The sequence below is a fragment of the Tachyglossus aculeatus genome, chromosome 3 (assembly GCF_015852505.1).
Source record: "Tachyglossus aculeatus isolate mTacAcu1 chromosome 3, mTacAcu1.pri, whole genome shotgun sequence".
NCBI lineage: Eukaryota > Metazoa > Chordata > Mammalia > Monotremata > Tachyglossidae > Tachyglossus > Tachyglossus aculeatus.
Window position 1 is genome coordinate 41781804 of NC_052068.1, and position 25313 is coordinate 41807116.

Below are 25313 nucleotides of genomic sequence, written 5' to 3' on the forward strand. Positions count from 1 at the left end.
TAAGACAAAAAGGCAGCAGATAGAGCTAAAATCCAGGACTTCCACTTAGACAATTCCCAAATCTAGCCCTCCAGCTCAACCTCTCTCCTTTGTAGTCTCACATTTTCTCCTGCTTTCAGGATTTCTCTTATTGGATGCCCTGCTGATGCCTTAAACTCACTTTCCCAAGAAACTCTGTCTTCCCCAAGACTTCCCATAACTACAGACAGCACCATTTTCCCCCATCTCACAAGTCAGTAACATTATTGTCAATTCATCTCTCTCATTCATCCTGCATATACACAGTTGGCCCATCACTAAATCCCGTTGATTCTAACTTCACAACATCTCTAGAAGACAACTTCCAACACCATCCTAACTGCTTCCATGCTGATCCAAGCAATATCATTGCCTCACTGACCTCCCTGCATCTTGTCTCTTCCCTCTCCAGTCCATAGTTCACTCTGTTGCCTGTATGATTTTTCTAAACATCTAAAAATGTTTCAAAAACCTCCAGTGGTTGCCTACCCTCCTCTGAAGAAAGTCCTTTCAGGCATTCAATCAACTATCCCCCAAATCTCTCCCCCCTCTAGACTGTGAGCCCACTGTTGGGTAGGGACCGTCTCTATATGTTGCCAACTTCTACTTCCCAAGTGCTTAGTACAGTGCTCTGCACACAGTAAGCGCTCAATAAATACGATTGACTGTAATAGTTTACCTTACTGATTTCCTACTGTGAACAAGCCAACAGATTTCATTTCTCTCTTTCCAACCTACTAACTGTACCTTTTCTCTCATCTATTTTACTACTGACTGCTTGCCCATGTCCTCCCTCTGGCATGGAACTCTCTCCCACTTTTTATCTGACAGACTAACACTCTCCCCATCTTCAAAGCCATATTAAAATCATATCTTTTTCAAGAGCCCTTCTCTGATTAAACCCTCACTTCTCCTATTTGCCTTCCATTCTGCATCACCTCTGCACTTGGGTCTGAACGCCCGAAGCACTTTCACTTGTATCTCACCTTACAGCACTTAATTACAAAAGGATGTGCACATTATTTAAATGTCTGTCTCTCCTTCTAGTATTTAAGCTCCTTGTAGGCAGGTATTGGGTCTACCTATTCTATTTTACTGGACTCTTCCAATAACCAAATTCAGGACTATGCAAATACTATGCAAATGATTGATAGATAAGAATGGAACATGCCTAAGTAGGATTAAATTTTGTAACTAATTAAAAAAGGATAGTCATGCTTGAGGGTATTCAGTGAGGGGTATTTTTAGTTAAATACTTTAGTTAAAGACATTGGGCAAAAAACAAAATGAAGGATGCAATACAACAAAACATCCCACTAAATGATGGAGTTATACTACTCTCCATTAGCAATTACAATATTGTTTTTCTTCAACTTTGCACATGATACTGATTATTGTAGCTATCTGTGTATTGTGTGACCAAAAATAATATTTATTTAAACTATTGAAAAGTCAGTAATTAGGAGCTAATAATTATATGAGCAATAATAGTGAATTTTCAGACCAAGTATTTTCAGTCCTTTGGTTGGAATCAGCCAATTAAATACTGATTTGAAACCAGCAAATTAAATAATGAAAACAGACCTGTGAAGAGCCAAAAAGATAAATCACTACTTAGGATATTTAGTCTTCAATAAAAACTAATACATTTCGTTTTTGTCAACATGATAAAAAAGAAAACATTTCAAGCTCTAAACTGCAGGTCTTGACAAAGTCTGTCATTTTAATTTTGTAAACATGTTTACAGTTTAAACAAATCTAGTATGTCTATATTGAAATATTGATGTAAAGCCCAAATTCTTTGTGTTGGAAGGGTCCTCTGGCTGAAATGCACTTCCAGACCAGCTCCATACTTTGTTACTTACAAGAACTTCTGATTTGCTGCTCAAACCATTCCCATAGTCGTCAGTTGCGATGACTTGAAACTTGAAGTAGGACCGTCTCATATTTTTGAATAACATGGCAGTCTTAATAACCCCAGTATATGTTTCCACTACAAAGCCTTCTTTTCCATCCTTGATTGGGGGTATGATGAGTCTGTATGCCATAGCACTGTAATTTCCAGTGTCCTTATCAGTAGCCTAGTAAGACAAATAAAATAAGACAAATACAAATCTGTGAATTAACCATATGGAACACTGGCTAAGCAGAATAAACTCCCCTTCATCTTCAACAGATCACTACTCTCCCATCTTCAAATCCTTACTAAATCATACCTTTTCCTTCCCTGGACCAATCCCTCCTTTTCCCAACTTTTCTCAATACGCTCCCTTTTATATCACCTATGGACTTGAATCTGTACCATTTAAGATCTTTGATTCTCTACCATGTCACCCTTAAGAGCTTTGATTTGAGGCTCACCCCACCCCAGGATGGACACGGAGATGCTTGTTAGTTTGAGGTGTTGGTGGAACATCCAAGTAGAAACAACCTAAAGGCAGGAGGAAATGTGAGGCTGTAGAGGAGAAGAGAAACCAGGGCTGGAGAGTTATATTTGGGAATCATTCATATAGAGATGGAAATGGAAGCTGTGAAAATGAATTAGTTCTCCGAAGGAGAGGATGTAGAAGAACAGTGCTTTGCACTTAGTAAGCGCTTAATAAATGCCATTATTATTATAAATAGAAGGGGACCCAGAACTCTGAGAGACTTTCAGAGTTAGAAGGTCTGAGGCAGAGGACGATCCTGTGAGACTGAGAAGGAGCATCCAGAATCACATCTCCTTACAGGCAGCTCTCTTGATTAATTTTCAATGTCACCACTTTGTATCCCCCAGTTTCCACATGAACACATTTAGGCTACCTAAGCACTTAAATTTTCACAATTTCTTGTACTATTCACACAAGTTACATATGCACTAGTGCTGCTTCTTAACTGCAATTGAATGTAGTGCCTATCTTCTCTTCTAGACTGTAAGGTTCTTGAGGGCATGATTTATGTGGTCCGAATTTATTGTACTCTTCCAAATGCTTAGTACAGTACTCTGCACACAGTAGGTGCTTAATAAATGCTACTGAGTGATTGATTAATTGAACACTCTAGGTTCAAGTTCATCATTAGAAGCAGTGTGGCCTCGTGGAAAGAGTATAGGCCTGGAAATCAAAGAACCTGGCTTCTAATCCTGGCTCTGCCATTTGTCTGCTGTGTGACCTCAGTAAATTCACTTAACTTCTCTGTGCCTCCGTTTCCTCAACTGTAAAATGGTGACTGTGAAGCCCATGCAGGACAGGGACTGTGTCCAACCTGATAAACTAGTATCTTTCCCAGAGCCTAGAAGAGTGTTTGGCACATAGTAAGCTTTAAACAAATATAACAATGGCAATAATAATAATAATAAACATTATATATCTGATATAACGTCCATAATACCTTTTGTTTCTAGGTGATGTATCAGAAAAATCTTGGCAACCACAGAACTCTAGCACATGTGGTGATGGAGGTATGGGTTACTGGATAATATCTTTGGGAGATGAAAGGCAAATAATAATAATAATAATAATTGTGATATTTGTTAAATGATTACTATGTGCCGAGCACTGTTCTAAGCACCAGAGTAGATACAAGGCTATCAGGTTGTCCCACGTGGGGCTCACAGTCTTAATCCCCATTTTACAGATGAGGTAACTGAGGCACAGACAAGTTAAGTGACTTGCCCAAAGTCACACAGCTGACCAGTGGCAGCGGGATTAGAACCCATGACCTCTGACTCCCAAACCCAGGTTCTTTCCGCCAAGCCACGCTGCTTCCCTCTTTTTCCCCTCCATGTAAGGATGTTGTCAGGCTCATACACACTTTATAACACCCTTCTTCTTTACACAGGAAAGGGAAAAATAAAGACATTTTATAGTTTCATTCTATCTCAGCTTTGGCTAGATTTCATCTATTTGTATTGTAATATGCTGAATGATCTTAATGTGGGTACTTTATTTTATGGAATCATAAAATCAATACATTCCTGATGTCAAAATGGTATAAATTATTTGAACATAAGGATTATAAGTGTTTTCTTTCTATTATTTTTCAAAGCTGCTACTGACAGGAATCCATGATTTATTTAAGTGAACGTGCGTAAATCTGTGTAAACACATAAGTTTAAATATATTACATGAACACACAGGTAAAATGCCAGAATGATTTCCAACACATAAACTCTATGCAGTTTTCTTTATTCTAAGGCACTGGAGGTGGTGCCTCTAACCAAAATTATCAATTGATTCATTCAATCGCATTTATTGAGTGCTTACTGTTTGCAGAGCACTGTACTAAGCGCTTGGGAAGTACAATTCGGCAACAGATAGAGACAGTCTCTACCCAACAACAGACTCAATCAATCAATCAATCGTATTTATTGAGCGCTTACTGTGTGCAGAGCACTGCACTAAGCGCTTAGGAGACTCACAGTAAATCTCACAGTAAATGAGAAGCAGCGTGGCTCAGCGGAAAGAGATCGGGCTTTGGAGTCAGAGGTCATGGGTTCAAATCACGGCTCCACCAATTGTCAACTGCGTGACTTTGGGCAAGTCACTTAACTTCTCTGGGCCTCAATTACCTCATCTGTAAAATGGGGATTAAGATCGTGAGCCCCATGTGGGACAACCTGATCACCTTGTATCCCCCCAGCGTTTAGAACAGTGCTTTCCACATAGTAAGTGCTTAACAAATACCATCATTATTATTATTATTATTAAATCTGAATCAAAGCCTGATTTTTATGGTATTAGTTTAGCGCTTTATTATGTACTAAGCACTGGTTTAAATACAAGATGGTCAGATTGGACATAGTCCACAACGCACATGGGGCTCACAGTCTTAATCCCCATATTACAGATGAAATAACTGAAGCACAGAAAAGTTAAATGACTTCTCCAAGGTCACACAGCAGACACGTGGCAGGGTTGGGATTAGACCCCAGGTCCTTCTGAGTCCCAGGCCAATGTTCTATCCAATAGGCCATGCTGATGTCAGTGGACTTTATTATGCAGAATTCATATTTTAAATTAATATTGACTTTGAAAATACTTGTTTACATTTCAAATGTTAAATTTCAAAGATTAATTTAACTAAACACTTCTAGTTCTGAGTTCTTATCTTTTCTTCAACTATTTCCTCTTGTCTATTGTTCCCCCTTCCAACATATCTTTTGCTTTCCACATCAGCTCTTTATTTGTACTTCAAACACAAGAAACTATTGATGCTAATATCCAGCCATCAGGGAGAACCTCCACAGACAAGATATTTATTTAAAGGCAGGAGTGTTTACTTTCAAGATAAATTACAGAAATTGGAAGTGTTTGTTTCCCTTCATTAGGTGGTGAAATATGTTGTCACAAAAGCTTGATACGCCTACCAAAGCGGAGAAAGAATTAGAGTTAATCTAAACGTTATGACACCACATCTTTCTTCCTTTTGTTTTTGTGGCTTTGAATTCAGATATGAGTGACTGCTAATAAATATTTATGACCTTCAAATTATTTTGTCTAATTTTACAATCACATTAGTATAATGGTTCAGCCCGTTATTTAATCAACAAGACAATGCAAGGTATATGAATCATATTTGAAAAATTATTGATAGAAAGGTCTCAACCTAATTGACAACCTCTAAAAAACAGTAAAGTTTGAAGCTAGATTTCTGATGGATAATATTGAGCATATGACTTGATTTTAGGGGCCACACAAGGAGGAAAGAATAATTTACTCATTCTGCCTAGATTCTCAGGTGACTTTTTGATGATATTCATTTACACGCGGAACTGAGCTGGAAATATGTAGGCAGGCACTGAAGGGGTTATCTTTCCCTTTCCAAAAACTAAATTAAAGCATGATATGGCTTAAATTGATACTACTAAGGTGTATTTTTATGAATGTCTCCCTCAGTAGGGTGTAAACCCCTTGTGAACAGAAACTGGGTCTCGCACTTCATTTGAGCTTTCCTATGAATTTAGTTTTAGTACATTTGAGTTAGTAGGCATTCAGTAACTATTACTACTCATATGACTACTATTAAAATTTTTAAGATTGGTCTAATAGACCGAGCTGATACTTGACTTAGGAGATAGCATCCAACTCCCTTCACAGGCCAAAAATTTCCTAGTAGCTCTACAATATTCCAAAGTGGAAGTTTGCTGTGATTAAGTGCAGGCGCAAACCTTCACAAACTGGCTCAACAGCTAGGGATCCCTAGAAAGGTGCACTGAATCCACCTTGTCTGCCAACTCCGTTACATCGTACCCTTCCAAGAACTTAGTGCAGTGCCCCTGGCACCTGCCTCTTCTTCAACTGTCCTATCTTTCCCAGCAATCTCTCTAGAGGAGACTTTCTGCCATCTCTCAAAATCCAACCCCTCTACCTGCTCATTTGACCCTATTCCTTTGCACTTTATCAAAACACTTGCCCCCTCCCTTCTTCCCTCCTTAATGGCTATCTTCAACTCTTTGCTCACCATTGGCTTCTTCCTCAATGCTTTCAAACATGCTCATATCTCCCCTAACCTAAAAAAAAACCAAACCCTTCCCTTGAACCTATGGCTCCCTCCAGCTATCGCCCCTTCTCCCTCCTACCATTCCTCTCCAAACTCCTTGAGTGTGTTGTCTACACCTACTCTCTCTAGTTCCTCTCCTCCAATTCTCTCTTTGATCCATTCCAATCTGGCTTCCAACCCCTTCACTCTACAGAAATTGCCCTCTTAAATGTCACCAGTGACCTCCTTCTTGCCAAATACAATGACCTCTACTTCTTCCTAATCCTCCTTTTCATTCATTCATTCAATCAATCCTATTTATTGAGTGCTTACTCTGTGCAGAGCACTGTACTAATTGCTTGGGAAGTACAAGTCGGCAACATAGAGAGGTGGTCCCTACCCAACAATGGCTCACAGTCTAAAAGGGGGAGACAGACAACAAAGCATGTAGACAGGTGTCACCATTGACACTGTGGACCACACTCTTTTCCTGGGAACCTTATCCAGCCTCAATTTCATTGACATTGTCCTTTCCTGGTTCTCCTCCTATCTCTCTGGCCGCTTATTCTCAGTCTCTTTTACAGGCTCCTCCTTTGCCTCCCACCCCTCACGATTCCATTCTGGGTTTCCTTCTATTCTCAATCTACATACACTCCCTTGTGCTAGTCCCCTTCACTCCACAGAAACTGCCCTCTCAAAGGTCACCAATGATCTCTCCTTGCCAAATCCAATGGACTCTACTCCAACCTAATCTTCCTTGACCTCTCAGCTGCCTTCGACACTGTCAACTACTCCTTTCTCCTGAAAACATCCAACCTTGGCTTCACTGATAATGTCATCTCCTGGTTCTCCTATCTGTCTGGTCACTCATTCCCAGTCTTCTTTGTGGGCTCCTCCTCTGTCTCCCACCTCCTAACTTCGGGGGTTCCTCAGGTTCAGTTCACTCAGGGTCCCCGTCTATTCTCCATCTACACCCACTGTCTTGGAGAACTCATTCGCTCACATGGCTTCAACTAACACCTCTATTCGGATGACACCTAAATCTACATCTCCAACCCTGATCTCTCTTCCTGTCTGCAGTCTCACATTTCCTTCTGCCTTCAAGAAATCTCTACTTGGATTTCCTAATGTCACCTAAAGCTTAACATGTCCAAAACAGAACTCATCTTCTCATCCAAACCCCATCTTCCCCCTATCTTCCCATCACTGTATATGACACCACCTTCCTTCCTGTCTCACAAGCCCATAACCTTGGTATTACCCTTGACTCCTGTCTCTCATTCAACCCACCACATATTCAATCTATCACTAGTGTCGGTTCCACCTTCACAACATTGCTTAAGTCTGCCCTTTCCTCTCCATCCAAACTGCTACCAGGTTAATACAATTATTTATCCTCTCTTACCTTGATTACTGTATTAGTCTCCCTGCTGACCTCCCTGCCTCCTGCCTCTCCCCATTCCAGACCATATTTCATTCTGCTGCCGGGATCATTTTTCTACAATAATGTTCAGGACACATTTCCCCATTCCTCAAGAAACTCCAGTGGTTGCCTGATCACCTCCACATCGAACAAAAACTCCTCATCATTGGCTTTAAAAGCACTCAATCACCTTACCCTTCCTACCTACCTCACTACTCTCCTACTACAACCCAGCCCTCACACTTTGCTCCTCTAATAATGACCTTCTCATTGTACCTCAATCTCATCTATCTCGCTGCCGACTCCTCACCCATATCCTGCCTCTGGTCTGGAACACCCTCCCTTCTCAAATTCAACAAACTACTCTCCCCACCTTTATAACCTAATTGAAGGCACATCTCCTCCAAGAGGCCTTCCCTAACTAATCCCTCCTTTCCTCTTCTCCCACTCCCTTCTGCGTCACTCTTCCTTGCTCCTTTTATTCACCCCCCCCCCCCCAGCCCCATAGCACTTTTGTATATATCTGTAATTTATTAATTTATATTAATGCCTGTCTCCCCCTTTAGACTGTGAGCTCGTTGTGGGCAGGGAATGTGTCCGTTTAAGCAGCATGGCTCAATGGAAAGAGCACAGGCTTTGGAGTCAGAGGTCAGGGGTTCAAATCCCGGCTCCGCCAATTCATTCATTCATTCACTCAATCATATTTGAGCGCTTACTGTGTGCAGAGCACTGTACTAAGCAATTGGGAAGTACAAGTTGGCAACATATAGAGATGGTCCCTACCCAACAGCGGGCTCACAGTCTAGAAGGGGGAGACAGACAACAAAACAAATTAACAAAATAAAATAAATAGAATAGTAAATTTGTACAAGTAAAATAGAGTAATAAATATGTACAAACATATATACAGGTGCTGTGGGGAGGGGAAAGAGGTAGGGTGGGGGGAATGGGGAGGGGAGGAGGGAGACAGGAAGGAGGAGGCGCAGTCTGGGCTGACATAATTGTCAGCTGTGTGACTTTCGGCAAGTCACTTAACTTCTCTGTGCCTCAGTTACCTCACCTGTAAAATGGGGATTAAGACTATGAGCCCCCTGTGGGACAACCTGATCACCTTTTAACCTCCCCAGCACTTAGAAAAGTGCTTTGCACATAATAAATGCCATCATTATTATTATACTGTATTCTCCCAAGTGCTTAATATAGTGCTCTACACACAGTAAGCACTTAATATGATCAAATGAATGAAAGTTTCCAGAGCAGATAAGTGGCAGACCCTCTAAGTCATGCTCCTTCCTACTGTACTTACTATATTAACAAGCACTGTACTAACCAGAGGGTTAGATACAAAAAAATCAGGTAGGACATAGTTCCTGATACCCATAGGGCTTACAGCCTAAGAAGGAGGAAGAACTGGTATTGAAGTCTTTTTTACAGTGCTCTATAAACAATAAGTGTTCAATAAATACCCTGATGGACTGACTGATTAATTTTACAGTTAAAGAAACTGAGGCATAGGGAAGTTAAATGACTTGCCCAAGGATGAAATGCAAATTCATGAAGCAGTCCATATTTTTACAATTATAATTCTATTTATGTAGATTGATGCCTATTTTTTTGTTTTGATGTCTGTCTTTCCCCCCCACCCCCACCCCCTTTAGACTGTAAGCCCATTATGGGCAGGGATTGTCTCTCTTTATTGCTGAATTGTCCTTTCCAAGTGCTTAGTACAGTGCTCTGCACATAGTAAGTGCTCAATAAATACAATTGAATGAATGAATGAATAATAATGATGGTATTTGTTAAGCGTTTACTATGTGCCAGCACTGTTCTAAGTGTTGGGGTAGATACAAGGCAGTCAAGTAGTCCCACGGTGGGCTCACAGTCTTAATTCCCATTTTACAGATGAGGTAACTGAGGCACAGAGAAGTTAAATGACTTGGGAAAGTTTCCAGAACAGGTAAGAGGCAGACCTAGGATTAGAATCCAGAACCTCTTACTCCCAGGCTTGTGCTGTATCTACTAAGCCACGCATTGCTTCTCTAATGGTTCTTTAATGTTAGGAGTTTCTACTTGTTGCTGATCAATAGGGCAATCAATCAGTGTTGTTTATTGAGGACTTACTGTGTGCCGAGCACTTAACTAATTGCCTTAGACAGCAAATGGAACAGAGTAAATAAACGTGATCTCTATCGATAAGAAATTATCAAGCATCACCAAAGTCCCTTAACAAATGCAGTACCTACTTCTAAAATGGATTTTTAATGACCTAGAGGAAACAGCACAGAACTGGAAGTCAGGAGACCTGAGTTCTAATTCAAATTATGCTGTGTGTCTTTGGACAAGTAATTGATGATGATGATGATGATTAATAATATTGTAATAATAACAGTAATGGTAGTATGTGTACAGCATTTACAGAGAAGCAGAATGGCTTAGTGGAAAGAACACAGGCCTGGAGTCAGAAGTCATGGGTTCTAATCCTGTCTCCTCCACTTTCAGCTGTGTGACTTTGGGCAAGTCACTTAACTTCTCTGGGCCTCAGTTAACTCATCTGTAAAATGGGGATTAAGACTGTGAGCCCCACGTGTGACAACCTGATGACCTCATATCTACCCCAGTGCTTAGAACAGTGCTTGGCACATAGTAAGCGCTTAACAAATGCCATCATCATTTACTATGTTCTGAGTGCTGGATTAAATGCAATTCATTCAGGTTAGACACAGCCCCTGCCTCACTTGGGCCTCACATTCTTGGTAAGTGAGAGTACAGATATCAAATCCCAATATAATAGATGAGGAAATGGAGGCACAGAAATGTTAAGTGACTTGGCCTACATAGCACAGCAAGCAAGCAGTGGAGACAAGAGTAGAACTCAGGGCCATGCATTTTGGGGCACACTGCTTTACTAATCAATCAATCATATTTATTGAGTGCTTACTGTGTGCAGAGCACTGTACTAAGTGCTTGGGAAGTACAAGTTGGCAACATATAGAGATGGTCCCTACCCAACAGTGGGCTCACAGTCTAGAAGGGGGAGACAGAGAACAAAATCAAACATATTAACAAAAGAAAATAAATAGAATAGATATGTACAAGTAAAATAAATAAATAAATAGAGTAATAAATATGTACAAACATATATACATATATACAGGTGCTGCGGGGAAGGGAAGGAGGTGAGGAGGGGGAGAGAGGGAGGGGGCTCAGTAACTATGCTTCCCCATTCCTCAAGAAACTCCAGCGTTTGCCCATTCACTTCCGCATCAAACAAAAACTCCAATCCTTTGGCTTTAAAGCACGTATTCCCCTTGCCCCTCTCCTACTACAACCCAGCCCACATACTTCGTTCCTCTAATGTTAGCCTTCTCTCTGTACCTCTGTCTCATCTCTTCCCACCGACCTCTCACAAACACCCTACCTCAGGCCTGGAATGTCCTCCTTCCTCACCTCAGACAGGGAATTGCTGTTTCCAAGTTCAAAACCTTATTGAAAGCACCTCTCCTCCAAGAAGTCTTAGTCCCTAAGCCCTCCTCTCCTCTTTTTCCACTCCCTTTTGCTCCGCTCTTAGTTGCTCCTTCTTTCATCCTCCCTCCCATCCGTACAGCATATATATATATATATATATATATATATATATATATATATATATATATACAGATATATATATATATATATCTGTATATACCTCTACTTATTTATTCATATATAGATTTATTTGCTTTTAGACTGTGAGCCCAATGTTGGGTAGGGACTGTCTCTATGTGTTGCCAATTTGTACTTCCCAAGCGCTTAGTACAGTGCTCTGCACATAGTAAGCGCTCAATAAATACGATTGATTGATTGATTTGCTTATATTAATGTCTTCTTCCTATCTAGACTGAGCTTGTTGTGGGCAGAATGTGTCTGTTTGTTGTTATATTGTACTCTCCCAAGTGATTAATACAATGTTTCACACACAGTAAGTGCTCAATAAATATGACTGACAATGAATAATAATAAATAATAATTATGGCATTTGTTAAGCGCTTACTATGTGCTTACACTGTTCTAAGCACTGGGGCGGGTACAAAACTATCAGGTTGTCCCACGTGGGGCTCACAGTCTTAATCCCCATTTTACAGATGAGGTAACTGAAGCCCAGAGAAGTTAAGTGACTTGCCCAAGGTCACACAGCTGACAATTGGCAGAGCTGGGATTTTAACCCATGGTCTCTGACTCCCAAGCCTGTGCTCTTTCCATTAAGCCATGCTACTTCTCTATGAACTATTCATTGTGGGCACAGTTGTTCACATGGTGGCTAATATTATCTTGCTATGAACAAATGAATAAAATAAATCTAAATTTCTCATTGTCCCCTCTGTTTTAATGATCACTGTATTCATGGTTCTGTGATATTTTCCAAGAACATTTGAAAATTTGAACAGCTTTCAAGTCACACAGAAATTAGTTTCTCTAAGTTTATGATCCACCAGTAATGGAAAATCTTAATTGATTGATCCATAATTAGTAAATAAGGAAAAAATTAAGGAATATTGCAAAACTAGAGAGATTTATTGAGTACGTTATATGTATATTTCACTGTACTAAATGCTTGGGTAGAAGTACAAAATGTTTCAGGCTCTTGCAGGCTTCTCCTCTGCCTCCCACTATGATTGTGGGATCCCTCAAGGTTCAGTTCTGTGTCCCCTTCTATTCTCCATCCCAACCTACTCCCTTGAAGAACTCATTTACTCCCATGGCTTCAATTACTACCTCCATGTGGATGATTTCTAAATCTACATTTTCCTCTCCTCTGTAGTCTCACATTTCCTCCTGCCTGCGGAACATCTCTACCTGGATGTCCCTCCAGCACGATAAACCAGACATGTCTAAAATGGAACTCCTTATCTTCCCAACCAAACTCTGTCCTTCACCTCTCTCTTCCCTCACTGTAGACAATACCATCATCCTCCCTACCTCACAAGCCCATAACTCTGACATTGTCCCCAATTCATCTCTCCCATATAAGCAGCATGGCTTAGCAGGAAGAGCCCGGGCTTGGGAGTCCGAGGTCATGGGTTCTAATTCTGCCTCTGCCACGTGTCAGCTGTGTGTCTTTGGGCAAGTCACTTAACTTCCCTGGGCCTCAGTTACCTCATCTGTAAAATGGGGATGAAGACTGTGAGCCCCACATGGGACAACATAATTACCTTGTATCTACCCCAGTGCTTAGAACAGTGCTTGGCACATAATAAGCACTTAACAAATACAATAATAATAATAATAATATAATCCAGGTATTCAATCAGTCACCAAATCCTGGTTGTTCTACCTTTGCAACATCGCTATATCTGGCCTTTCCTCTGATCCAAGCAGCATGGGAGTCGGAAGGTCATGGGTTCTAATCCCAGCTCCACCGCTTGTCCTCTCTGTGACCTTGGGCAAGTCACTTCATTTCTCTGGGCCTCCGTTCCCTCATCTGTAAAATGAGGCTTAAGAATGTGAGCCCTATATGGTACAGGGGCTGTCCAACCTGATTTCTTGTATCCACCCCAGCACTTAGTACAGTGCCTGACGCATAATAAGCACTTAATAAATACCATAATTATTATTATAACTTTTCCTATCCTGCCTTGAATACCACATCCTTACTGCATTCGCTGCCTCCTGCCTTTCTCCACTCCAGCCCATACTTCACTCTGCTGACCAGAACATTTTTCTCAAAAATCATACAGTTCCACTTCTCCACACTCCTCAAGAACCTCCAGTGGATGACCCTCCACCCCCGTATCAAACAGAAGCTCTTTAGCATTGGCTGTAAAGCACTCAATTAGCTTGCCCCCTAGCCTGTATGCTTTGTTCCTCTAATGCCAGCTTGCTCGATGTGACCTTATTTTATCTATCTTGCCACTGAAAATTTCCCACATCCTCCTCCTGGCCTGGAACTCTCTCCCACTCCATATTTCCCTGACTACCACTCTGCTCTCCTTCAAAGCCTTATTTAAAGCACATTTCCTTCAGTGATTAAGCCCTCTTTTCTCCGGCTCCCTCTCCCTTCTGCATCATCTATTCAATTAGATCTGGACCCTTTGGCCATTTGATATGCTCTCCACACTTAGCCTCATGATACCTATGTATATATCTATAATTTATTCATTTATTTATATTAATGTAGGTCTCCCCCATTACACTGAAAGCTCATTTTGGACAGAGAACACATCTACCACCCCTGTTGTATTCTCCCAAGGGCTTAGTACAATGCTCTACACACAGTAAGCACACAATGAATATCAGCGGTTAATTGATTCTTGCCTTTAAGGAGCATACAACATAATACATAATACATACATAATACATAAGCATATATATTCCTCTCCCCCTCATCCCCCTCTCCATCCCCCCCATCTTACCTCCTTCCCTTCCCAACAGCACCTGTATATATGTATATGTTTGTACATATTTATTACTCTATTTATTTATCTATTTTACCTGTACATATCTATTCTATTTATTTTATTTTGTTAGTATGTTTGGTTTTGTTCTCTGTCTCCCCCTTTTAGACTGTGAGCCCACTGTTGGGTAGGGACTGTCTCTATATGTTGCCAAATTGTACTTCCCAAGTGCTTAGTACAGTGCTCTGCACACAGTAAGCGCTCAATAAATACGATTGATGATGATTGATGATGATGATAAATTTACCAAGTGCACAAAAATCCCGTTCCACAGGCTTTAATATCTAGCAAGATTAGCTTAGACTATTTTATTTATTAACTGTTAGTCTGAATAGTTTGCTTCATATCATCAGTCACTTAGAAAACTACCAATTCATCGCCAAAATTGCTCTGATAGGGTGCAAGTCAGAAAATGTGATCTAATCAACTTTAGTTGGTCTAACTGTAGTCTTGAAATGCATGTTTAAACCCAGGTGGTCGCTCATCCATTTCTGAAAGGCATTTTGGAATACAATCTTTGGTGAAAAACATTTAGGTAAAAGTGAACTATTATTTAATTGGCTTCATAGTGCAGGGAAAGAGGTGAGCCAAAATAAAGAGCCAAAATGTAAATGTAAAAGGCTACTAAAGCTATCCAGTTTTTAGGTTAACCCTATCTTCTCTAGGTAAAACTGTATACATAAAGACATGCTCATAATTCACAATGTAAAATGAACTTCTCCCAGTAAATGTCTTATGGAGAAATAAGCATGTATAATATTTCCATAAATGAGAAGAGGTTACTCAAATGACACTATACTGGTCATTATGTGAGACAAAGTAAGTAGGATCACTGGCTTGTAATGGGAAGGGCTATTCTCTGTTTTGACATTTGGACTTAATTTCAGGAAGCAGCATGGCTCAGTGGAAAGAGCACGGGCTTTGGAGTCGGAGGTCATGGGTTCAAATCCTGACTCCACCAATTGTCAGCTGTTGGACTTTGGGGAAGTCACTTAACTTCTCTGTGCCTCAGTTCCCTCATCTGGAAAATCGGGATTAAGACTGTGAGCCCCTCGTTGGACAACCTTATCACCTTGTAACCTCCCCAGCCCTTAGAACAGTGCTTTGCACATAGTAAGCACTTAATAAATGCCATTATTATTATTTATTTTATCATTTAAAAGTCACTCAAGCCTGCACCACTGACCTTTCTCCCACCTGCTATAAATTTCCCTTAGCAGTGTCTACAGCTGAGGCAGGTTGGTAACGGGGAATTGGGGAACAGTGCAAAGTAAGCAACTCCCCTGGGCAGCAGCTAAAAATTAAGCAGGCCCTCTTGGATCAGTCACCAAGTGCAGTCTCACCAGAAAATACCTGATTACATGTCTGTCTTTCCTAGGACAAGAAAGCAGCAGACACTAATTATCTCCATATTCTTCAGATGGTACCAGTGCCAGCAAGATACATGTGCAATCATATATTCTTTAACTACTTGGGTGCTATTAGTTCTCCCTAACAATTCTAAGATTAGAAACATAAAATTACCCTGCCACATAATAGAGAGCTGATAGCAACACCAGTACACTTGGTTTAAGTCATACTGATGCCCAATTTACCTCAGAAAACACCACTTCCATTTTTTCAAGATAAGAGCAAAGGTCGGATTTTAATGGAAATCAGAACTTGGGGCTTATTCTGTGCACTTACGAAAAATAACTATTTAAAATGAGAGAAATTAGAGTTCAATTTACAAATGCTGAGAACTGGAAAATTTTCTATAGTTTTCTAGAGGAAGTATGTGAATTGCTCCATCAAAAATTATTAATGACTACAATAAGAAAATCATTTGATGCTGTTAAGGTGACACTAATTGTGATTTGAATGGTGTTATTTGTGTGTGTGGAGTGAGAAACTGTCCTGGATTCATACAAATTGCACACTTTAGTGCTTATAGTATGTTCATCACAAAGCGGTAGCTATCTAAAATGACTTTCTTTCCATGTTGATAGTGCTATATAGTGATTTTTCAACCCTTTGTAATCCTGTCTTCAAAAGACAGGATGATGCATTTTGATAGGTATCATAAATACCTTGTATTCTTCTGAAAGGAAGAGACAAATATAACACAAAGCTATCCATACAATTTCCGATTATTATGTCTGATAACTGTTACGATTTTTAGTCCATATGGTAACTGACTGGCTTTAACCAGCTATCTGGCATTGTTGAGTACTAATAGCAATATTCATGAAGAGAGCCATCTGACAAAAATCTCCTTGGTTTCAGAGGCAGAAAGTGAACTTTGGTGAAAATAAGTGGGAAGGAAGAACTAGATGAAGTTCAGGCACAGGAAAATGACTATTCCTGTGGAAGTAAAATTTAGAAGTAATGTGATTAGTACTGTTTACAAAAATTAGAACACACCCCTATCACAGTCTTGTGACTAATCATCTTCTCTAATTAATTGTTGGAGTAATTTAGCCTAAATTTTTTTCATGGTTTGTAAAATATCACCAATGAGGTGTGACTTCATTATTTCTTTCACCTCAGTATGAGTCTTATTCCAAAGTCAAATAGAACCATGCAGAATTAATGGAGAAATAGTTTCATTTTAGATCATTACCTGCCTACATTGTCTTGAAAATAATTTGGATTAGGGAAGTTACAGATGTTTCACAAAGCCTTTATGAAAATAAAAAGAGAAGGTACACCTTTTCCCAGTTTGCAACATAGTCCTAAAATAACAACATGGAATAGTTTTTACTGGTTTTAGTAGTCTAAATACATAATTAAAAACATCAACAAGATTCATCACTAAGTAGAGCAGGAAAAGATTAAGGCAAATCTAACGGAGAACTGAGGGTACCTTCAGGGGAATGTGATTAGGATTACTTAATTTACTGTTTCTTAATTGGGCTGGGATTATCTGGCTTCTAGGAATAGGTGAAACCAGTAAACTGTAAAAAGGGGAACTCACAGTCTGAAGGAAACATGTGATAACCTCCAGTGTCCCCACATGCCAATGAATTGATTTTGTTAAAGGGAATTCAACACTTTAGTGGCATTTGCTATCAATAAGGGTAAGAGCAGTACAGTAAATTAAGCTTTGCCTTTATGGGTCCTTACTTTTCATATTTGTTATCCTTAATTTTCATGACCTGAGAATTGATTATGAGATAGCAGATCATTAGTGGATCAGTGGTTGCTAAAGAAGATTTTTATGCTATGATTTATTAACTATAGGTTCAGAATTAATTCACTGTTGAATACTTTCATGATCACTCATTTTCTAAACCTGAAAAAGAAAACTCTTTCAGTTTCTAAGCCACAATGTACAGAGATGCAAATTCTCTCACCCAAAACTCAACTCTGGAGAGAAAAGTCTATCCTTTCTTCTTAATAAATCAGCCAGTCAATACAATTTCTTGATTACTTTTTCTGAGAAAACATTCTACTAAAAGCTTGGTAGAGTGCAATTGAATTTGTGGACATGAACTCTGCCCTCAAAGAGTCCACAATCTACCAGCAGAGACAAGCATTAAAAATTACAGGTGGTGGGAAGGTACAAGATACGTATATTAGTGCTAAGGGTGGCATGATAGATGAGAACCCTAGTATTTAGATGTGCTGAAGTGCAAACTGAGGGATAAATAGGGTAGGTAGATGAGATTATGGGAAGCAGAGTGGCTCATTGGAAAGAACATGGCCTTGGGAGTCAGAGGTCATGGGTTCTAATCCTTGCTCCAGCCACTTGTCAGCTGTGTGACTTTGGGCAAGTCACTTAACTTCCCTGGGCCTCAGTTACCTCATCTGTAAAATGGGGATTAAGACTGTGAGCCCCATGTGGGACAACCTGATTGCCTTGTATCCCCCCCAGTGCTTAAAACAGTGCTTGGCACATAGTAAGCGCTTAACAAATGCCATCATTATTATTAATTCTGGAAGATATTTCGGAGGATATGTGATTGCAAGAATGCTTTGAAGGTGGGAAGAGCAGTGATCTGCCATATGTGAAAGGGGAATGAATGAATTCCAGGCACAAAAGAATATCAATCAATAAAGGATATTCATTGAGCACTTCAATCAATCAATCAATGTTATTTATTGAAGGCTTAAGGTGGGTAGAGCACTGTACTAGTCACACAGGAGCTTCTAATCCAGAAGGGGAGACAAATGTTAATATAAGTAAATAAATTACAGATATAAACGTAGCTTATATACAGATATAAACTACAGATATAAATGCAGTAGGGCAGGGAGTGCAGTGAATAGCGTGTGCTTAAAGGGGACAGATTCAAGTGCACAGACAATTCAAAAGGGAGACGGAAAAGAAGGCTAATTGGGGAAAGTACCTTGGAGGTGATGTGACCTTAAAAAGCTTTGAAGGTGGGGAAAGTGATGGTCTGTCATATAATAATAATAATGATAACATTTATTAAGCACTTACTATGTGCAAATCACTGTTCTAAAGCTGGGGAGGTTACAAGGTGATCAGGTTGTCCCATGGGGGGCTCACAGTATTAATCCCCATTTTACAGACAAAGTAACTGGGGCACAGAGAAGTGCCTTGTCCAAAGTCACACAGCTGGCAATTGGCGGAGCCAGGATTTGAACCCATAACCTCTGACTCCAAAGCCCGGGCTCTTTCCACTGAGCCATGCTGCTTATCCCCATATATGGATGGAGAGGAAGTTCCAGGTCAGAGGGAGGACAAGGGACATGGGTCACTGGAGAGATAGGGGCACAGTGAGCAAGTGGAGCTAGAGGAGTGAAGTTTGCAGGCTGGGCTACAGTAGGAAATCAGTCACATAGGTGGAGTGGGAGGGGGTGGTGGTAACAGTGCTTTCAAGCTGATGTTAAGGAGTTTCTGTTTGAAACCAAAGCCAACTACTGGAGGTTCTTGAGGAGTACAGAGACATGGACTGAATGTTATTTTAGAAAAATGATACAGGCTGCTAATTGAAGTATGGACTGGTGTCAGGAGAAACAGAAGAAAGAGAGGTCAGCTAAATGGTTGGTGAAAGAGTCAAGGTAAAAAATAAGTTCTTGGATGATAATAATAATAATGATGATGGCATTTGTTAAGCACTTACTATGTGCGAAGCACTGTTCTAAGCGCTGGGGGGATACAAGGTGATCAGGCTGTCCCACGTGGGGCTCACAGTCTTAATCCCCATTTTACAGATGGGTAACTGAGGCTCAGAGAAGTTAAGTGACTTGCCCAAGGTCACACAGCAGACATGTGGCGGAACCGGGATTGGAACCCATGACCTCTGGATCAGCGTGGTAGCATTTAGAATGGAGAGAAAAGGCAAATTTTAGTTATGTTGTGAAGGTAAAACTCCCAGGATTTGGTACCAGGTAGACTATGTGCGTTGAATGAGAGAGATGAGTTGAGGCCCGTTTATACGGTCGTGTCCAGATAAATCATTCAAGCTACACAATTTTTCACTGCCTCAACTGTTTTCCAAGTAGCTTAAACTATGTAGTCACCAGCCATGCCACAGGGGGTGGAGGTGGGGAAGATATAAATGGGACATTTGGTGAGCCTGGCTTCTATACCCCGGGCTCCCCACCACCTCCTCTCTGTCCCTCTTGGCAGCTCTGCATCCTAAGGATCTGGGATGGCTGCAGACATGGAGAAGTGGAGAGTTTGGTACCAAACCCTTCCGATAGCAGGGGAAGATTATAAGGAAGGATGCTGATTATAATTTTTCATAAACATTCTCTTTGTCTTCCAGTCTTTATGTCCCACTCTGATCTCACTACTACCTAGGAACTCCACATGGACCCACTGCCCACCTCCTCTCTGTACCCCCTACAAAATTCTGCGCTCAAAGAAGCTTGGTGGGCTACAGGTTGTGGGAAAGATACTGATTTTGATTTTTCAGAAACATTCTCCTCTGTGTCCCACTGTTATCTCACCAGTCCCTGGGAATGAGAGAATATTAATAAAGCTTCAGTGCCCCCCAACTATCTGCTGAGATGTGGTGGCCTTCATTCCAAACCCACAACAGGGACAATGGGTCCGGGGACAGGGAAGGATACTGATTTTAATTTTTCAAAAATAATACCTCCTGTCTCTCAGAGATGGTTTTAATGAAGTTTCAGATTCTGTTGGCATCATAAGAGCTAAATTAACCCATTCAACTGAGTGAAGGAAGATCAGGTAGGGTCACCCAGGAACAGCCACAGTCCAATCAGATGTTCTTGGGAAGTTTGCCCCCATTTTGGGTACCCTATGTAACCTAGAAGTCAGCAGCAATATAGATGAGAAAGAAACATAATGAGTAAGTTAGCTGGAAAGGAGTAATGCTATGTAGAGAGGAAAGAGCCGATTGAGTGCCTTTAAAGCAACTGGTCAGAAGTTTCTACTTGATGTGGAAAGAAAGGGCAACAGAACTTCCTGCCAAACCCTCTCCACCCCCCGACTTTCCCATCACTATAGACAGCACCACCATCCTTCCTGTCTCACAAGCCACATTACCTTGGCATTATCTTGGATTCTTTTCTCTCATTCAACACACATACTTAGTCGATCACTAAATCCTATTGGTTTGACATTCACACCACCACTAAAATCTGTCCTTTGCTCTCCATCCAAACTGTTACCATGTTAATCCAAGCAGTTATCCAATCCAATTTGATTACTGTATCAGCCTTCTTGCTGATCTCACTATGTCCTGTAACTCCCTATTCCAGACTATACTTCATTCTGCTGCTCGGATCATTTTTCTACAAAAAACATTCAGTCCAGGCTTCCCCACTCCTCAAGAACCTCCAGTGGTTTCCCATCCACCTCCACAACAAACAGAAACTCCTTACCATTTGGCTTTAAAGCACTCAATCACCTTGTTCCCTCCTACCTCACCTTACTATTCTCCTACTATAACTCAACCAGCACATTTCAATCTTCTAATGGCAGCCTACTCACTGAACCTCAATCTTGTCTATCTTTTCGCCAACCTCTCACCCATGTCCTGCCTTTAGCCTGGAACAACCTCCCTTCTCATATCCAACAGATAATTACTTTCCCCAGCTTCAAAGTCTTATGGAAGGCACATCTCCTCCAAAAGACTATGACTAAGCCATCATTTCCTCTTTTCCCGCTCCCTTCTGCATCACCCAGCCCCACAGCAATTATGTACATATCCATAATGTATTTGTATTAATGCCTGTCTCCCTCTCTAGACTGTAAGCTCATTGTGGGCAGAGAATGTGCCTGCTATATTGTTGTGTTGTACTCTCTCAAGTGCTTAGTACAGTGCCTTGCACACAGAAAGCACTCCATAAATATAATTGATTGATTGATTTTAAGGAGTGGGGAGATGTGTACAGAATGATGTTTTATAAAGATGATCTGGGCAGCTGAGTGATAAATGGTCTAGAAAGGAGAGGGACTGGAGTTAGGAGGGATCTGCAAGGAAGATGATGCAGTAATTGAGTTGGCATAAGAGAAGTGCTTGGAACTGAATATTGGCAGTTTGGATGGAGAGGAAGAAGTGGATTCTAGAGATGTTATGAAGAAAGAACCAACAGGATTAAGTGGCTGAATCTGAGGTTTAAAAGAGAGTAAGAAGTCTGGGATAGTACCAAGGTTGCGGGCTTGAGAGATGGGAGGGTGCTCTGTTAAAAGTGATGGGAAAATCAGAAAGGGTAGAGAATCTGGGAGGATAAGTTGCTCAGTCTTGGACACGTTGAGCCTAAGATGCCAATGGGACATCTATGAAGAGATGTACTGGATGTAGGAGGAGATGAGAGATTGCAAAAGATTCAAGAGTTTGGGGCCAGTGAGTTGGATTTGGGAGCAGACGTGGTATCTGAAGTCATACTTTGTTATATTGTGTTCTCCCAAGCACTTAGTAAAGTGCTTTGCACACTGTACATGCTCAATAAGTTGATTGATTAGAGCAGGTGAGCTCCCAAGAGAGTGAGTGTAGACTGAGGACAGAAGAGGAGCTAGACTGAGTCTAGAGGAATTCCCACAGTTAGAGAGTGGAAGGCAGAAGAAGAGCCACTAAAAAAGTTTGAGAAGGAGTGACCAGTGAGGAAGGAGATGAACCAGGAGAGGACAGTGTCAGTGAAGCTAATAATATTAGTGTTGCAGGATAAGATGTAGTCTACAGGGTCAACGTCAGCTGAGAGTTTAAAGAAGATTAGGACAGAGTATATTTCATTTGGAGAGGAGGGCATCATTTTTGACTACAGAGAGCAATATCAGTGGAGCAGAGCGGGTGGAAGCCAGACCATAAAAGGTCAAGAAGGGATTTGGAGGAGAGGAAGTGGAAAAGTGGGTGTAAATCAATGGTGTGAGGAGTTTGGACAGGAATGGGTGAATGGTATCTAGTTACTGACTCCTTTCCCACATCATCCCCATAGCCTGAAATTCCCTTTCCCTCCACGTATGCCAGATCACCACTCACTCCACCTTCAATTTATTACTAAGGTCACAGGAACTCCGAAAGGCCTTGCCTGTTTAAGCCCTCTTTTCCCCAGCTTGCTCTCCCTTCTGCATCATTTATGCACATCAATCTGTGACCTTTGGACACTTGATATTCTTCCCACCCCTAACCCCAAAGCACTTATGGACTTATCTTTAAATTATATATTATAAATTACTTATTCATTCATATTAATGTCTATCTCCCCCTCTAGACTGTAAACTTATTATGGGCAGGGAACCTCTCAGCTAATTCTGTTAAATTGAACTCTCCCAAGCGCTTACTACAGTACTCTGCACATAGTAAGCACTCAATAAATATGATTGATCAATTGATTGATTGGGATAGGTTGATAGCTGGATGGAGCAGTGGAGCAAAGAGAGGGTTTTTATTTTTTTAAGGATTGAGGACACAGGGGCAATTATCTCCTCCTTGCCAAATCCAATGGCCTCTTCTCTATACTAATCCCCCTTGACCTCTCAGCTGCATTCAACACTGTTGTGCACTCCCTTCTCCTGGAAACAACCCCAAACTGGCTTCACTGACCCGGTCCTCTCCTGGTTCTCCTCCTACCTCGCTGGCTGCTCATTCTTAGTCTCTTTTGCAGGTTCCTCTTCCACATCATTCATTCAATCATATTTATTAAGAACTTACTGTGTGCAGAGCACTGTACTAAGCGCTTGTGAAAGAACAATACAGTACCCACCTAAGTGTGTGGAACCCTCAAGGTTTAGTTCTGGATCCCCTTCCATATTCTATCTACACTCACTCCCTTGAGAACTCATTTGCTCACATGACTTCACCTACCAAAGCTATGTGGATGGTATCCAAATCTACAACTCCAGCCCTGATCTCCCTCCCTCTCTCCAGTCTTGCATTTCCTCCAGCCTTCAAGAAATTTCTACTTGGAAGTCCCCCCATCACCTCAAAGTTAATATGTCTAAAACAACTTCTTATCTTCCCACCCAAACCTTGTCCTCCCTGTCACTTTCCCATCACTCTGGATGACACCACCATCCTTCCTGTCTCACAAGGCCCTACCCTTGGCATTATCCTTGACTCCTCTCTCTCATTCAAACCACATATTCAATCCATCACTAAATCCTGTAGATTCTGCCTTCTCAACATCGCTAAAATCTTTTCTTTCCTCTCCATCTAAACTGCTACCACATTAATCCAGTCACTAATCCTACATTATCTTAATTACCGTATCAGCCTCCTTGCTGACCACCCTGCCTCCCATCTCTCCCAACTCAAGTCTATACCTCACTCTGCTGCTCAGATCATATTCTACAAAATCATTCAGGCCATGCTTCCCTACTCCCAGAGAAACTCCAATGGTTGCCCATCCACAAACAAAAACAAAAACATCAAAAAAAAAAAAATTGCTCAACATTGTCTTTAAAGCACTGAATCAACTTGTCCCCTCCTACCTGCAGCATGGAAAGAGCACAGGCTTGGGAGTCAGTAGTAGTGGGTTCTAATCCCACCTCTGCCACTTGTCAGCTGTGTGACTTTGGGCAAGCCACTTAACTTCTCTGTGCCTCAGTTACCTCTTCTGGAAAATGGGGATTAAGACTGTAAACCCCAAGTTGGACAACCTGATTGCCTTGTATCTACCTCAGCATTGAGAACAGTGCTTGGCACATAGTAAGCACTTAATAAATACCATAATTATTATTATTACCTCACCTCACTACTCTCCTATTACCAATCCAGCCCGCACACTTCACTCTTCTAATGCTAACCTTCTCACTATACCTTGTTCTCATCTATCTCACTCCTGACCTCTCACTCTCATACTGACTCTGGCCTGGAATGCCCTCCCTCCTTGAATCTGACAGACAGTTATTCTCCACGCATTCAAAGCCTTATGGAAGGCACATTTCCTCCAAGAGGCCTTCCCTGACAAAGCCCTCCTTTCCTCTTCTTTTCATTCATTCATTCAATTGTATTTATTGAGTGCCTGAGTGCTTACTGTGTTCAGAACACTGTACTAACTACTTGGAAAGTACAATTTACAATAAAGAGAGACAATCCCTGCCCATACCGAGCTTACAGTCTAGAAGGAGGAAGATAAACAAGAAAACAAATAAACAGGCATCAATATAAATAGAATTGTAGATATATGCACATCAAAACAAGTAAACAGGCATCAATATAAATAAATTGAGTTGTAGATATATACACATAGGCATAAGTGCTGTGGGGTGGGGGGGAAAGAGCAAAGGGAGCGAGATGAGGTGACACAGGAGGGAGGGGGAATTTAGGAAAAAGGGGGCTTAGTCTAGGAATAATAACTGTGGTATTTTTTAAGTGCTTACTCTGTGCCAAGCACTGTACTAAGCACTGAGGTGTTTACAAACAAACCGGGTTGGGCATAGTCCCTGACCCACGTGGGGCTCGCAGCTTCAATCCCCTTTTTACAGATGAGGTAACTGAGACCCAGAGAAGTGAAATGACTTGCCTAAGGTCACTCAGCAGACAGGTGGCAAATGTGGGATTAGAACCCATGAACTTTTGACTCCCAGACTTGTATTCTATCCACTACACAATGTTGCT

At 41.0% G+C, this 25313-nt stretch overlaps 1 protein-coding gene across 1 annotated transcript in view; it reads right to left on the reverse strand.

Annotated features, from left to right (window-relative positions):
- Nucleotides 1-25313, reverse strand: part of PCDH15 (protocadherin related 15) — a 702056-nt gene that overhangs the window by 57941 nt on the left and 618802 nt on the right. Inside the window, exon 26 of the mRNA XM_038743373.1 lies at nucleotides 1884-2099. Within this exon, the coding sequence (XP_038599301.1) occupies nucleotides 1884-2099 (216 nt within the window). The remainder of the gene's footprint in view (nucleotides 1-1883; nucleotides 2100-25313) is intronic.